Source organism: Choloepus didactylus, chromosome 14 (assembly GCF_015220235.1).
Source record: "Choloepus didactylus isolate mChoDid1 chromosome 14, mChoDid1.pri, whole genome shotgun sequence".
In the NCBI taxonomy this organism is placed as follows: domain Eukaryota; kingdom Metazoa; phylum Chordata; class Mammalia; order Pilosa; family Megalonychidae; genus Choloepus; species Choloepus didactylus.
Genome location: NC_051320.1, coordinates 24,432,794 through 24,448,814, shown reverse-complemented (window position 1 = coordinate 24,448,814; position 16,021 = coordinate 24,432,794). Strand labels below are relative to the sequence as shown.

General features: G+C 36.7%; 1 protein-coding gene across 3 annotated transcripts in view; it reads right to left on the bottom strand.

The window, feature by feature from the left end:
- The window catches only part of PREX2 (phosphatidylinositol-3,4,5-trisphosphate dependent Rac exchange factor 2), a 332,829-nt gene that overhangs the window by 227,967 nt on the left and 88,841 nt on the right, over positions 1-16,021 (bottom strand). For all 3 annotated transcript variants that reach the window (XR_005211591.1, XR_005211590.1, XM_037802580.1), the window contains exon 7: positions 5,547-5,680. Coding sequence is in view for 1 of the 3 variants with exons in the window: in XM_037802580.1 (XP_037658508.1) it covers positions 5,547-5,680 (134 nt within the window). In the remaining 2 variants the exon portion in view is untranslated. The remainder of the gene's footprint in view (positions 1-5,546; positions 5,681-16,021) is intronic.

The window sequence follows — 16,021 nt, the reverse complement described above, 5'->3', positions numbered from 1 at the left end:
TAACAAATGATCATTTGTAATAACAAATTAGTTATGCATGTTGTATATGATCCACTGCACATTCAGAGGAGATGGTTTTAATAAGTGTTTCTTTTAAAAATGAATTTAAAAAGAAAGATTCTAAGAAATGATTTGGGGATATTAAAAGATCTGAGTCACTCAAACAATTTCATTTGACCTCAACTATTCAATCTGACCATTTGACAAAGGTCTGGCTAACAGCCCAATATACTCAAATAATTATTAATACATTGGATTATACACACACAACTAGCAAAGATTAAGATGTACATGCAGACTAACCGCAATGACCCCTTCTCTCCAGCTACTTTGCAGTTAGACACCTGCCCTGGAGGGGATAGAGGAGGCTGCAAGGGACTGACTCATTGCTTTCACATCCCTGGGTTCCTTGCTAGAGGGTCTCTGAGACTGGATTACTTTCCTTGGAAAACACTGCACATTTCTGTCTTATTGGTCCTTAAACCTTCAACAAAACTTAGTAGTCTTTCATTGCTACTAAAGAAAACTAAATAGATTAATTAATGTAACTGGGAGAGCTATGAGCCCCAAATCTTTACCACCTTGCACTCCCTATGTTTGTTTTGAAAATGGCCTCTAAATGTCCTTTGTTAGTGAGATAAAGTCAATGCTAGAAAGGAGGACTTCAGGCCAGGAAGCCATGAAAATTAGCATCAGAGGAGGCTGAAAGTACAGATGAAGGTGGAGCTGGCAAATCACAGGAGGGAGGAAACAGCATCTTCATTCAGGTGAGAAATTGTATCATCTTTCCTTGCAAAAAATAAATTTCTTATAAGTATATATATATATTATAAAATATAAATCATATTTAAGAGGCTTACGATCCTTGATAATGATTTCCATCAGAGGCAAATAATCAAGTTTTAAAAAAATTTTTAAATAAAGAATCTTTATTTTCCAAAGTATTTTCTTTGTGATCTTGCTGTAAACTCTGGACAGACTTTTTATATTTCTCTTGATTTGCAGATATTAATATGCAATATGAATATGCAGTGTCTAATCAGATCTATAAAATTAGCTTAATATAGAGAGATCTTCGCTCTTTTCACAAAATGGCTCTCTTGAAGGATAAAGATTGAAAACTTATGTTTCAGAAATATTTTGGTTCTATAATGTGGTACTGAGCATTTGCATATCATGATTCTATGATTTCTCTCCTAATTATGTTTGTAAAGGTCCCCAGGGCACTGGGACTCACACATAGGAATATTCACAGCCACATTGTGCACGTAGCAGAAAAACTGGAAACAAACCTAAAGTGACTGACAGGAAAATGGATAATTAAACTGTAATCTATTTAACTAATGAAATATTACATAGCAGTGAAAAAAGAAAGAATCGTTGCAACATACAACATGTAAATATACCTTAGAAATAATACTGAGTATAAAATATAAATTGCAGAAAACTAAATGCATCATGATACAGTCAAATCAAGCTCATAAACAAGAAAAACTAAGCAATATATTATTTAGGAATACACACATATGAGATAAAACTATTGTTTTAAAAAATAAGGGAATGAGTAAATGCAAAATATAAGCTAATATTTATTTCTGGGTAGGAGGCAGGGAGCTAGGAAGAAGGAACATACAGGTAGAGTCCAGATTACTGGTAATATTCTGTTTGTGAATTTGGGTAGTGTGTTAATGGGTTAATGCTCTTTGTAAAGTAAGATGAGTGGCTGGGTGCATTCATTTTATCACTGTTTCATAACTTAAACATACGTAACATGCAGCATGTTCTATGTATCAAATACTACATTATTAATCATTTTTAAAAGATAAATTTCATATAAGATTAATAGCATTCGAAAGGTCTAGAACTGGGATGCCTAATCTAGCTAGCACTCTGCCCTTTAAAAAATATAACTCTAGAATTAAAATAAATTCATCAGGTCCCTGGTTCTTACAATTACAATCCTATGGATGTTCAGAAAACAATGAGCTTACTCATATTTTCTGAAGAATCTTTAGACCGTAGCAAGTGCATGATATGGTGAGGTTCATAAAGGAGATGAAACATTCAAAAAGGAAGAGAACAGATGAGACTACTCAAACTGCTCTTCTAATTCAGGAAGGGAATGGACATGTTGATCTATTTAGTTATTCTGTTTTCCAATTACTATGTATTTGGTCTACCCATATGTTCAATAAAGATCAGAATTTTAATTCCTAAAACTCTTCCTGTTGTTTACTTATTTAACAATTACAGCCACAAGGCCGTAAGTGATATCATTTGTAACTCATTAAAGTTAACTTCAAATCCTTTGGATTTGAGGGTAGGCGCATAGAGATATAGATAGATATAGATATAGATAAGATAAACTGCAATGAAAAAAGATTCCATTCTGAAACAGATGTCTTTAATAATTGCATCAAAACAATATGAATCACATTAAAATTTTAATGGATTGCACATAAGTAAAATTAACGGCCTCTTCTACATCTTCCCAAAGCCTATTTCTATTAATCTCAATCTTGCTACCAAACAAAGAATTTAGAAGGGCATAGCAAAAGAAATAAACAGGATAATTTTTGTATATGATTTAAAAGAATTAAAATGAAAATTAATTAAGATATAGATGAAAACAACTTAATTATGCTTTGACTATAATCCTAACCCATGAAAGTATGTGGTCCAGACTTGTATTTTCTCAGTTCCTGCAACTGCATTTTCAAATTAACATCTCTTACTAGAGAATCCTAATACCATAACCCATAAAACAGAATTATTTTATCAACATAGCTGCCAACTGTTCACTAATGTATTCTGAGCAGCTTGCTAACTGATTTAGTGAAACCCATTTCAAGAGATGAATGATGTTCCCTTAATCTTGCCTTGTAGAGCAGCCAGTTTGAGTCTCTGATTCTCACTTTACTAGAAACTGTTTGGCCATAGTTTTCTGACTTCTGAATTTAAAACAGTCACTCAAAATCCTTAACTGGCTACCAGTAGTTTTAAATTTAATAAAGCCCTTTGGTACCATTTCACTGAAACTAGCAGGTCCTGGATACAGTTAGGAAGACACGTGAGAGCTCAGGAAATGTCTCATTTGATCAGCACTTTATTATTTTGTTTAAATCAACCTGCAAAACATTTTTTCCCAAGAGTTCAAAGAAATATCCTACAATATAAGCACCTTCTAAAGAAAAAATTATATCCATGCTTTAAGGCAAAGAACATTACATTTAGTAACAATTACTTAAACTAATGATGACTAAACTAAACCAGGGATTTGTTTGGGGTTTGTTCATTTAATATGTGTTCTCAGAATGCCTATCGTATGGCAGAGGCTGCTCCAGGCTCTACGGAAATAGCAGTGAGTATCAGCATGACCCCTGTTCTCATGGACCTTACAATCTGTTCTAGTAGAAGTGGCAGAAAATCAACAAATAAATAACGAAGAAAATATCAGATAGTGACAAGAACTTTACAGATAAACAAAATAGAGTGATATGATAAAGAATGACTGGCTGGCTACTTTCCATAAGGTCCTCAGGGAAGCCATTTCTGAGGAAGTGATATTTAAGCTGAGATCTCAACGAAATGAAGAAGCTGCCATGCAAAACTCAGAGGGAAGAGCACACTGGGATGGGGAAACAGTGCAAAGGCTATAGGACGGGAGCACACCTGGCATAATCCAGGAACAGAAGGAAGAAAGTCGGTGTCTTGCTTAGGGAAGCGGAATATAATGAGGTCACAGTACTTAGGGGTGGATTACACAGAATTTTTTTGTAAACCAAGGTAAGGAGTTTGCATTTTATTCTAGGAAGTCTGATTTGTGTTTTAAAAGATACTCTGGTTTCTGCGCAGAGCGTAAATTTGGAGAATAAGAGAAGGAAGGTACAGTGGGACCAGTTAGGGGACAACTGCTATGACCCAAGAGAGAGACACCAGTGCAGGGATTAGCGCAGTAGTAAGACAGACAGGTGTGGAGAGATTTGTGCTTTCCCAGCGGAATCTGTAAGGTTTTCTAATGGATCAGATGTAGGAGATTGATGGAAGAGTGAAACCAAGACTAAGTCCTTGGTTTTGGAGTTGAGGAAACCAATGGTTTGGGAGAGAGGCAAGAGGAGCAGCTGTAAGAGAAGAAATGAAGAATTCTATTTCTTCTGTATTATGCTTGAGAATCCTTTAGCCATCACAACAAAGATGTCAAGAAGCAGGAGATGAGTCTAGAATTCTGGGCCACATATAGAGAGTTGAGCGCAGCTGGCATAGATGTGGGCTGTGATGCTACGGGATTGGATAAAATCACATAGGGAGAGTATAGGAACAAAGAGAGGAAAACGAGTCAAAGGCAGAGTAACCCAATGGTCTAATATTTAGTCAAGAGAGTGGCAGGTTTACAAATGGAAAGAGAAGCAAATGTTTTAATAAGGAAGAAGTGCTCAACTAAGCTCATTGCTGCTAAGAAAACAAGTAAGACCTTAAACAGCAGGAAAATTACCATTGTATTAGAAAACACGGAAGTCAGCTGGACCCTGACATAAGCAGCTTAGTGGAATAGAAGGGACTAAGGCCTCACTGAATTTTGTTGAGAAGGGAATAAGAAGTGAGGGAAGTTAAATACGTGACAACAAAAACCTCTTTCAAGAAGGTTCGTGACGAAGGAGAACACAGAGATGGGCAACATAAAATTAAGACCAACTTTTTTTTTTAAGATAGGAAATATCTGAGAATATTTGGAGCCAAAAATGTGATAAAGCCAATTAGTATCAAGCTTAACACTAAGATAACAGTAATATTGATATTAAGTATCTTAACACTTAATATAGCTAAAGTGTGAATACCAGAGAGGGACAGCTAGAAAAACAGCAGATGATGCTCAGGGTGGGAGGCTTAAAATTGAGATTTCAATTTTATAATTGTTGATGTTCACATGACAAATGCATGACCATAGCATAAGTAGCTCAGGTATAATAGAGGAAAGCATATTAATTTCAGGTGAGGAGACTGTGAGCTTCCAGGTCCAAAATATTGAACAGAGTTTCCATGAGAGTTTTTTTGAACATGTCAATAATGGTAACAGGAGTAGGATAGAAAGCAAAGTGTGCCAAGAGAGCCAAAAGTTAAAGCAATCGATGAATTCACATGTGGCATAGAGATATTAAATGTTCTGGAAAAGGGAGTAAACAGGGAAGGAGAGTGGATTGGAAGGACTAATAGCTTGAACTTCACATGGGCTGGGGATTTTGAAGGAGGAATGGGCAATCACTAGGAAGCAGCATTAGGAAACAAGGAGGACATGCCCATCTCTCCTGTGGGGTTGGAGGATGAGGGATAAGAACAACAATAAAAAAAACCTCTCCTTGAGAGAGAGTGTCATCAGAGTCACATTTCGATTAAGTTTCACAAGAAAGTAAAGTGAATGCTCTGAGAATAGGCTGAGACTATGGAGAAGTTTGCTGATGAGATCATGAGTTCCTGGGAACTCAGAGGGAAACGATCAATCTATAAGAGGGATAAACAATTTCTGAAGCATTATCTATGTCTCATCTTACCTGTGTTTTCTTTTGCAATACACCAAAAGGTTGTCAAAAAGGAAAAACACCCGTTCTTGAATATTTCCAGAAGAAATTTTCAGTAGGATTCCACACATTAGCATTTCAGTGCAGGTGTCAGTGATGTTGGACCCCTAAATGAGGAAAAAAGGAAATAATAAAGTCTGATTACTCCATAGAAACTTTTGCATGTAATTATTTTTCTTCTTAAAATTATCCCTGTTTTTATTTAAGGTACGATATATGTGCAAGATAAAAGTTCAAACAATACAAAAATATACACATTGAAAGTAGGTCTCCTCTTTCCAAGCTACTGCTGATCAGTCTCTGCAGATAAAACTACTGCTAAGAGACTTCAGGTATTTTATATACATGCATACACACAAGCATATACAATACATGGTATCCGTTTTTTTAAAAAGGATATGATAAACTAATTTATAGCATTAATGTCCATAACTTTCCTTTCCTCTTCCTTTCTCTTCCCAGCATGGGAAAAGGGCCTCATGGACACACGGCAAAGTATATGAAATTGTGCAAATTTTTACCAGATTTCAATTTATAATCCAGCCCTAAGATGGAGAAGAACAGAAAAGAAAAGAAGAAATAAAAGGGAAAAAATTATTTAAAGGGAGCAACTTTTCACAGAACTTTTCACGCATTTATTAAGTTGCCTTAGACACACTACTTCATTGAATAAACCGTCACTGAATGTCCACTAAGGACACATGAGCTGTGTCAAAACTGTCTAACACAAGTGCTGGCCACTGGAAGACAAAAGCCACAAGACGGGGCAGCCTGGGCCCCTGACTCACTGCACAGGCACAAGCTGCCCCAACCACAGCACATGCCCAGAGCGATGTGTGAGCTGAACATAAGCGTTTACTTTGAGCCATTAAAAATGCTGTCGTCTCTTTGTTACTACAACCCATCCTAGCACAAATAATGCATGGAGTTGACAAGAAAAGGAAGTTTTCAGTAGGTATCTCTAAGTGTATGCTCCAAGACAACATTTCAAAACATGCCCGTGTCTTTAAACCTGTGGGTAAATTTCTGATTCATTTTTGACTCAATGTGTTATTTTTTGTATTTAAAATTTGGAACATTAATTTTGAAGTTCCTATTTCCACAATAATCCCTGATATAGGTTTGCTAATCAATTACAACAATTAAAATTAAAATGACAACTCTTATGCCTAAATAAAAAACTCCCAAAGTAGGAAGTTAATTAAAAAGATGTGTTATGTTAATTTGAGTATGTATATTACATTTTAAATTTTTAGGGAGTACCCTTTTTTTCTTTTCTTTCATCCTAGGAATAGATATATAAATAGAGTTCTGGCAAAACTTTACACAATTTCATATACCTTAGCATGTGTTCATCAAGCAAAAACTGTCATCAAATATGAATATAAATCCCAGCTCCAGGAGTAATTTTTTTTATTACTTATTTATAATGAATACACCCCTATCTTTAAAAAATTGAGAGAATAGAATTTAAAATGTGAAGTGGGAAACATCACATTTATTCTTGCATTTGAGACTTAAAAGCCATTATGGAAAGTGGCTTTATTGATAGCAATTTTATATGACACAAAATGCTCCCCCCTTAGACTATTTCTTATGGTAACCCATGAAGGCTAAGGCAGGATAACTTGATGTATTATGAAAGTGTTACTGCAGATATTATCCTAATTTGAATATCAGTTAAAAAAAATTATTCCCAAAATTAACATGTGCAGGTACAGGGAGATGCATTCTTACATGACAGAAATCTTAACAACACATTTCGTGACTTGTTTGCAATAATTATCTTTATTAGTAAATATAAGGTACCTTTGATAGATTTGAGCTAACTATAAAAGTTAGATGTCATTCATTCCATCCTCTTGCAGTCTCTCAGAAGATATTGTTCCAGTTTAGAAGGACTCGGGGGGGACTAATGTATAAACTAGAAAGCAGACGTATTATTCTTGATAAAAGTAACTGACACACACCCTGAATACGACCAACACAATCTCTCTTTGTAAATGTCCCTCTCTGGAAAGCCAGATTATCATCAGAAAGAATCCCAGGAAGCCGAGAACAAGGGGAGTCGGACAGCATCTGCTGGGATAATCCCCCTACACCTGAAGCTGACTGTCCACGGTCTCTGTGGCTCTCTCTCTCTTTTTCCTCTGCTCCCCAAAAATAACCCTCAGGGGGCTCCTCTAACTCTGTAGCTATGCTCATGCCTTCAAACAGTTATAGAGAAAAAGGTGATCATGATGCTTGATTTATATTGTTAGCGTAAGGATTCATCAGACAGTACATGTCAAGTGTCCATCACGACACCTAGAACATAGAAGGCGCTCGACAAAAGGTTAGTACAATTACTACTACTAGGTGGGAGGTAATCTGAGTCCGCAAGGGACTTCATTTCTGAGTCTCTGTTCACTTTATGGTGATTTCATGGTTTTACTCTTTGAGGACATTTTCATTCTCTTTCTGTGGATATTTCTTTTCTTGAAAACTTCCAGTAAGCCCATTTCTTTTTTTAGCTACTCTCAACATTCCTTCCTACTGTAGACCCAGAATCCACCCCACTTTCCATTCACTGACTCTAGTTTTGCCTCCTGCTGGGAGGTGGGTGGGTGGGACGGCACCCTTCCTCATGACAGGCCCCCCCAATATCTGAACACAGATAACCTGCTTCCCTTCTGTCTTCCAGGCGATGTATCCTCAGTTCTTTGACCATTTGTCACATGACTTGGTTCCAGGGACGTAGATGACCCTGGTGGACCTCGCCTGAACCTTCTCCAGTTTCTCAGGGTCTCCCTCAACATATAATACCCAGAAGTGAACACAGTCATCCAGCTGTGAGCTGGCAAATGAAGAATACAGCGATACTCTGATTTCTCCAGTCCCTTATACTACATACATATTAATTCAGCATAAGACTATATTAGCATATTTATGACAACACCATCCTACAACTGATTCAAAGTGTTCCTATAGTCAAATAAGTTCCTCAGCCTTTTCTTCCATCATGTACTTGAGTAGATTGACTTTCTGAATAATCTAGTTCACATGGGTATCACAGAAAACTCTAAACCCTCTTGCTAATATACAGATACATTAACTCTACAGTATGACTGTAAATCCCCACTAGCTCCTAGCTCCTGATCAAAACACAGAATAAGATTAACTATCCTCTTTGAACACTGTTTCATCAGAGGGAACATCAAATCCAACCATCCATAGTTTCTAGAATTCTTGGTTATGCTGCAAATTATATCTCACAAAATATACATAATGTCACTCGTGTTATATTTTACTGAATCCAATTAAGACATCCCTATCTCTGAACCAAAGTGACTTTTAACATTTACAGTTGGCCTAAATAATTAATGCAATATCACCTTTTAACATCTTCTACAACAGTAATCCACTATCATGATGAAATATCTTCCGTAACTATCTAAATAATTTCCAAGGAATTGCTTATGCACTAAGGAGATTTATGTCAAAACATGCATATTTCTCTAAACACCTCATCCTAACAGAATGGTTTACAGCATTTTGCTTTTCACCAAATTTATCTTATAGACTATATGGAATTCCCATTGTGTCTTTGATGTATCCTGATTGTAACCTGTGTATTATTTTCATGCAATGGCAGCTGAAAATCATTACTCTCTTTTTTAAAAACCATAGACATGTACGAAACAAGAGATTGTGAAGAAAATCTAGTCAATCACAGATACAACCTTCCAGGAGTCATGACATGCTTCCCACCTCAAATCTATCCCACCTGCAAGTAGATATTTAATAAATATTTGCTTTTTAATAAAGCTATAGCATATTTTCCCTCACTTACATGATAAACTCTATTTCCCTATAAAAATCTCATTATGACTTTATCTTTGAAATTATGAAGTTTATAAACTGTAAAAATTAGGTTCAATTTTTTTAATTTATTTATAAGTGTCAGGAGAGAGTCCAGAGTAAAGGATTAAAAAAGTCAAGCTCCAAAACTCACAGGAGAAACTTAAGTTACAGCTACAAGCTACCAGATTACCAGGGAAGAGTCAGTGTGCCAGTTTGAATGTATTATGTCCCCCAAACGCCATTATCTTTGATGTAAACTTGTGTGGGCAGACCTATCAGTGTTCATTAGATTGTAATTTCTTGAGTATTTCCATGGAAATGCACCCCACCCAACTGTGGGTGATGACCCTGACTGAATAATTTCCATGGAGGTGTTGCCCGCCCATTCAAGGTGGGTCTGAATTAAATTACTGGAGCACTATATAAAATCAGACAGAAGGAGCAAGCTGCTACAGCCAAGAGGGACGCTGAAGAAAGCACAGGAGCTGCAGATGAGAGACAGTTTGAAAATGGCTGTTGAAAGCAGACTCTTGCTCTGGAGAAGCTAAGAGAGGACAAATACCCTAAGTGCAACTAAGAGTGACATTTTTGAGGAACTGCAGCCTAGAGAGGAACGTCCTGGGAGAAAGCCATTATGAAACCGGAACTTTGGAGCAGACACCAGCCATATGCCTTCCCAGCTAACAGAGGTTTTCCGGACACCATTGGCCATCCTCCAGTGAAGCATTAGCAAACTAGAACAGTCAGGGACACTAAATTCTAGAAAAATGAGACTATCAGATGATTGAGCTACAAAAACAAAAATGTAGAAGCAGTAAAACATGCCAGGCATAACATCAAAAGAGAGCAAAGCCTCTAGACAATGTTCTCAAATTTTAGCATGTGGAAAACACACCTGATGGGCTTGTTAAAACTTCCCTGTTCCCTTAGGCACTCTTAGAGATTGAAACTCAGTGATTCTGATGTGCATGGTAGCCTGTGGACACTTCAAGTTACACTACTTGGAGGGTTTGTGAACCTGAGCCCAAGTGCTCAGATGGACAGTGTAGCAGCACCACTGACATGCACTAAAGGTGAGCACAAGAGCTCCTATGGGAGCCCAGGTATTCCCAGCTGCATTCCAGTGCCTTGGGGAGAAGAGGAGCTTTTACAAAATGTACACTATCATGTTCCCATCTGTGGTTGTGCTGGTTTGGAGCTGTTATGTACCCCTAAAAAGGCCATGTTCTTTTAATCCATTCTTGTGGGGGCAGACCTACTGTGTGTGGGACCTTTTGATTAGGTTGTGTCAACTGAGGTATGATCCACCTCATTCAAGGTGGGTCTTAATCCTTTACTGGAGTCTTTTATGAGAGGATAAAAAGCAGAGATATTTGGAGAGGAGTTTAGAGACAAACGCCCCAGAGATGCTAAGAGAGAACCCACAGATACTCAGAGAGAAAGCCACTGAAATCAGAAGCTGAAAGCAACTAAACCCAGGAGCAAAGGACCAGCAGACACCGGCCATGTGCCTTGCTACTGACAGAGGAACCCCGGATGCCAGGAGTCTCTCTTCAGAGAAGGTATCCTCTTGTTGATGCCTTAATTTGGACATTTTCATGGCTTTAGAATTGTAACTTGTAACTTAATAGATCCCCATTGTTAAAAGCCAACCCATTTCTGGTATATTGCATTCCGGCATATTTAGCAAACCAAAACAGTGGTATACTTCATCATCACTATCTATTCATTTAAATCTGATTCATGTTACTTTACCTGGTCAGCATTTTATCTTCACTTTGAAAATCAAGGCAAATTTTTTAATCTAGGTATCCATTCTATATTAAAATGTATTTAGTCATTGAATGACCAAGCATAATAAATATCTTGGTTTAGATGACTACTAAAATTTTTTTTTACTTGTTTATTTTCTTTTTTTTTTACTAACTCTAAAGAATTTGAAGGTTTTTCAATATCAGTATCTGTGCTTTAAGTCCTTGTTCACATAGGCAGGTTAACGAAGTACCTGGCAGCACCTAAAAAATGATAAACTTTCTTGACACACATTCTCTGCTGCAGGAGTATGTGGAGGGAGTTAATAAAGACTCTCTTAGAGAAAAAGGAATAGAATGTTATAGTTTTTCCTCTCTTCAGTAGGGTCTTCTAAACTGATTTAGTAGAACAATGTATGTTTTTATTATAAAGAACACAGAGGTTTATTAAAGTTTAAAGTACCATTAAACTTTAAAATCTTGTGGCATTCTGTATACTGTGAATTTTAATTTCTTTTTTGAAAGATGAGAAATTTTATTTTACTTACATTACTCTTTTCCAAAACCCTCTTATTGATTTTGTTAGTTTTATATACATGTGTGTGTGTGTGTGTGTATACTGCCTTTCATTCATTTTTTAAGACAGTTTTATTCACATACCCTACAATCATCCACAGTATACAATCAACTATTCACAGTACCATCATATAGTTGTGCATTCATCACCAGAATCAACTTTTGAATATTTTCCTTACACCAAAAAATAAAAAATAAAAAGGAACAAATAAAACATTCCACCATCACCTTCATCCCACCCTATTTTTCATTTAGTTTTTGTCCCAATTTTTCTACTCATCTGTGCATACACTGGAAAAAGGGAGTGTGAACCATGAGGTTTTCACAGTCACACTGTCACACCATGTAATCTACATACTTATACAATCGTCTTCAAGAATCAAGGCTACTAGGTTGCTGTTCAACAGTTTCAGGTATTTCCTCCTAGTTATTCCAATACATTAAAATAAAAAAGGGATATCTATATAGTGTGTAAGAATGCCCTCCAGAGTGACCTCGACTCTACTTGAAATCTCTCAGCCACTGAAACTTTGTTTCATTTCACTTCCCCCTTTTGATCAAGAAGATTTTATCAATCCCATGATGCCACGTACAGGCTCATCCCCGGGAGTCATGCCCCACACTGCAAGGGAGATTTATACCCACAGGAGTCATGTCCCATGTAGAGGGGAGGGCAGTGAGTTCACTTGCTGCATGGGCTGAGAGAGAAAGAGAGAGGGCCACATCTGAGCAACAAAGAAGTTCTCTGGAGGTGACTCTTAAGCACAATTATAAGTAGGCTCAGCCTCTCCTTTGCAGTAACAAGCTTCACAAGGGCACACCCCAAGATCAAGGGCTCATTCTACCAAATTGTTAGTTCTCAATGTTTGTGAGAATATCAGTAATAACCCAGGTGGGGAAGTCCAAAATCTTCTCATTTTTTCCCAGTTCCCCAGGAGGACCTGCAAATATATACTCATTCTCTGCCAAAACTACTTTGGGATATATTGGGATTTCACACTAACCTGTACAAACCTACCAGATCTCACTTCCTACTCAAAGTTCCATGTAATTATGGTGTTTGAATAAACTGGTCATACAGGTTAAATTATAAAATTGGGTTTTTAATATGCCAGGCAGTGTGCTAAACATTTCTTCCTGGTCTAAACCTCCAGCCAGTTGGCCTCTCTCCTCCTAGGGATTTAGAGAAAACCAAATGTTTATTTAATGAATCAGCTTTGTCGACGGTTCCATGGCTCACCATGTAGATTTGAGAGGTAGCAGATTATTGTGCTGTGAAAAACCTCTGCCCACAAAAACAACTTACTTTGCTAAGTGTCTGTAATAATATACTACAGAGTCATAAACCAACATTTGAAAAAACTGTCAAAAAGCAAGAAGGCTTTATATAAATCATAATCATGAACTTTCCAAAAGCCATTTCATATAATATATGTTCAATGAAGATATTTTAAAATATTATATTTATTCATATAATTCAGAGTTCTTCTGCCTTTTGGCAATTTCTAAGAAACTAGCCAAAATAACATACTTTATTATTGTCTTTTCTTCAATGTGCATTTCCCATAAGAAGCTACATTTATAGAAAAATCAGAGATCATTTGCTTGGGATGAATTACACAAGTAGAATTAGTTATAGAGCAAAACCTGGACTAGGAAGTTACATGGATAGTTTTAATCATGGCTGTTATTCCAAGATTGAAGAAAGGAAGGCTAACTGATAGTTCAAGGCAAAAAGCAATCAAGAACCACTATCAGTGAGCAGTGTGTGAAACTCACTCACTCAGGTCTCTCTCATTCCCAAAGCTTCTCTCTTTCTGCCCCAGGCCATGGAAACCTATCTTTTTCCTCCTCTACCACCACCAGCCCAGCACTGCAAAAGAGAAAATATTCACATTGAAGGAAGCCCACTCATACGGTCCTATTAGAAAAACAACACAAAACAGAACCTGTACTATAGGAATATCTTTATAAAGACTGAGTTTCAAACAAGCGTGGGTTGTTCAACTCTAATACAAGGAAGTGAAACACCTTGCCTGGTACATTTGTGAAATATAAGCTCAGACAGGATGCTCAAGAGGATTAGAGAACATCAAAGTAGCAGAAAAATTAAACTGGAGGAATCATTGCATTAACCAGAAGAGCCGAAGGTATCAAATAACAGTGAGAAGGCACCAAGGATTAATATATAACTATAGTGCAGTTGTATCTGCCATTTGATTGCCATTCAACTCAGGAACAGTTCTTGGGAAGCTGCTGTCAGGCAGTGTCCTAGATGCTGTAGAACAACAAATTAATGAGACATGGTCCCTACTTCCAAGCAGGACATATACCAGCAGAAGAAATGCATATGTAAACCCAGAATTAAATGCACTGCAATCATTCAACCAATAAAACATTAATAAAGTGAGAGCTTGCATGAACTAACAATGACGAGGGATATAATAGGGATGGCTGCGTGTGTTTCTTTGTGTTCACAATTACCTATGTAGCTCATTTCATGCTGTGGGTCTAGATTTCAATCATTCTCTGAGTAATTTTCTTTGTCAAATTTATGAAGCACACAGTTAAAATGGTTACGAGATCAACCTAGATAGAAGGAACAAACTGATGATTTTCATCAAGACAGGGACTCAGAAGACAGCCCAGGATGGCATTATGTCTTACCAGCTGGGGCTTGAACAGCTTCTCTTTTCACCTGAGTGTGCCTAGCGTTACAAGGTCCAGCAAGAAAATAAGAACAATTCAGAATCTAATTTCTTAAAAAGTTGAACAATTTTCAAATCCATAGTTGAGACATATAAGTAGCAGCCAAATTACACGGTCAGTCTCCATGATGAACTTTAAATTCTGAAGCACCTCCACAGAATTTAATGTAGAAGCATTAAGAATTTCATAAGCGGACACTTCTGATGTGCCAAATATGTTTTCAGAAAATGACAATCGCCAGAAAAGACAATCAAAAGACTATGTATGTAGTTTATGGCTTTTTGTTTTTCTAATTTCCAATGCGACTTCAAACACTAAAACCATGATTTCTGAAGAAATGCAATAATAAATCCCCTCCTCTCCATATGCCCAACAAAAATAATATTGCTAAACCATATATGGATTGTTTGAAAGGGTAAACCTTTTTCAAGTGAATCTAATCTCTTACTATGTGACATAATAAGTGTTCCCTACTGCTTCTTTGCAGTTATGAGGTGGCAAAAATCACTGTAATATGCAAATAGTCACTAATTGACTACCTATAAAATTAGCTCTACCCTCCACTCTGCTGTCCTTACTTAACACTGGGGAGTGTTCTGCTCATCTTGTCACCTAAATGTTGGAAGGCAATCTCAGAAAAACATGACCCAACGATGCTGGGTCTAAGACCAGAATTTTTCATCTTGGAAAAGATGAAAGGTTACACAGACCTTGAAACTTCCCAACACACATACAGTGCCATTGACAAAGATCCAGCAGAGCTAAACCCATTCACAGTTGAAGGAAAGGAATTGATGAGGACCGTAACTAGATGGGTGCAAAGGACTAAAAGAGTCTTCTAAGAAAACTAATGAAGCACTTGAATACTCTTACAAAAAGAAATCTTTTCAAAATATCATGCAAGTCAAAAATGAAATGAGGAATATCATATTTTTTATCATATAATTTTCTCAGAAAAGCTATCGCCAAAAAAAAAAAAGGCTCAGCATGAATTTATTCATCTTGGGGTTCAAATAATTAACAGAAATGACAACCTAAATTCTGTGACATATTAGATAAAACAAATAATATGAAGTGTCATTTTACCAAGATAAATTTCCAAATCTTCATTCTCCCCCACTTAAAAAAGTTGGTCCTCTGTCAGCATATTTGCTTTCAGTGGTCTTCCAAAACCACCTATCCTCAGATATCAAGGATCATTTATAAATCAATTCTACCTAGACAATTTTGTATCTACTTTATCACCTAGTTACAGTGGATAAAATGAAAACAGGTTTCATCAACTACCTCTACAACCTTCTAACAATGCTTGGTCTAAAGTTCATACTCACGAATAACAAGAGAACGTGACTTGAAGTCAGATCATCAATACATGGTCAGATGCAAACCATCCAATATAAGCAGTAAGCATATTCCAAGTCAAATTAAATTAAAAGGGTCTCTGTAGCATTGTTTTTCTCAATGGAAAAATGGTCATCAGCAGGTGCTGCCCAAACTCCTATTCTGTTTCTTTTCATTTTCTAAAAGATAGTATTATCTTTATTATTTTTTCCAACACCTTCATGTATC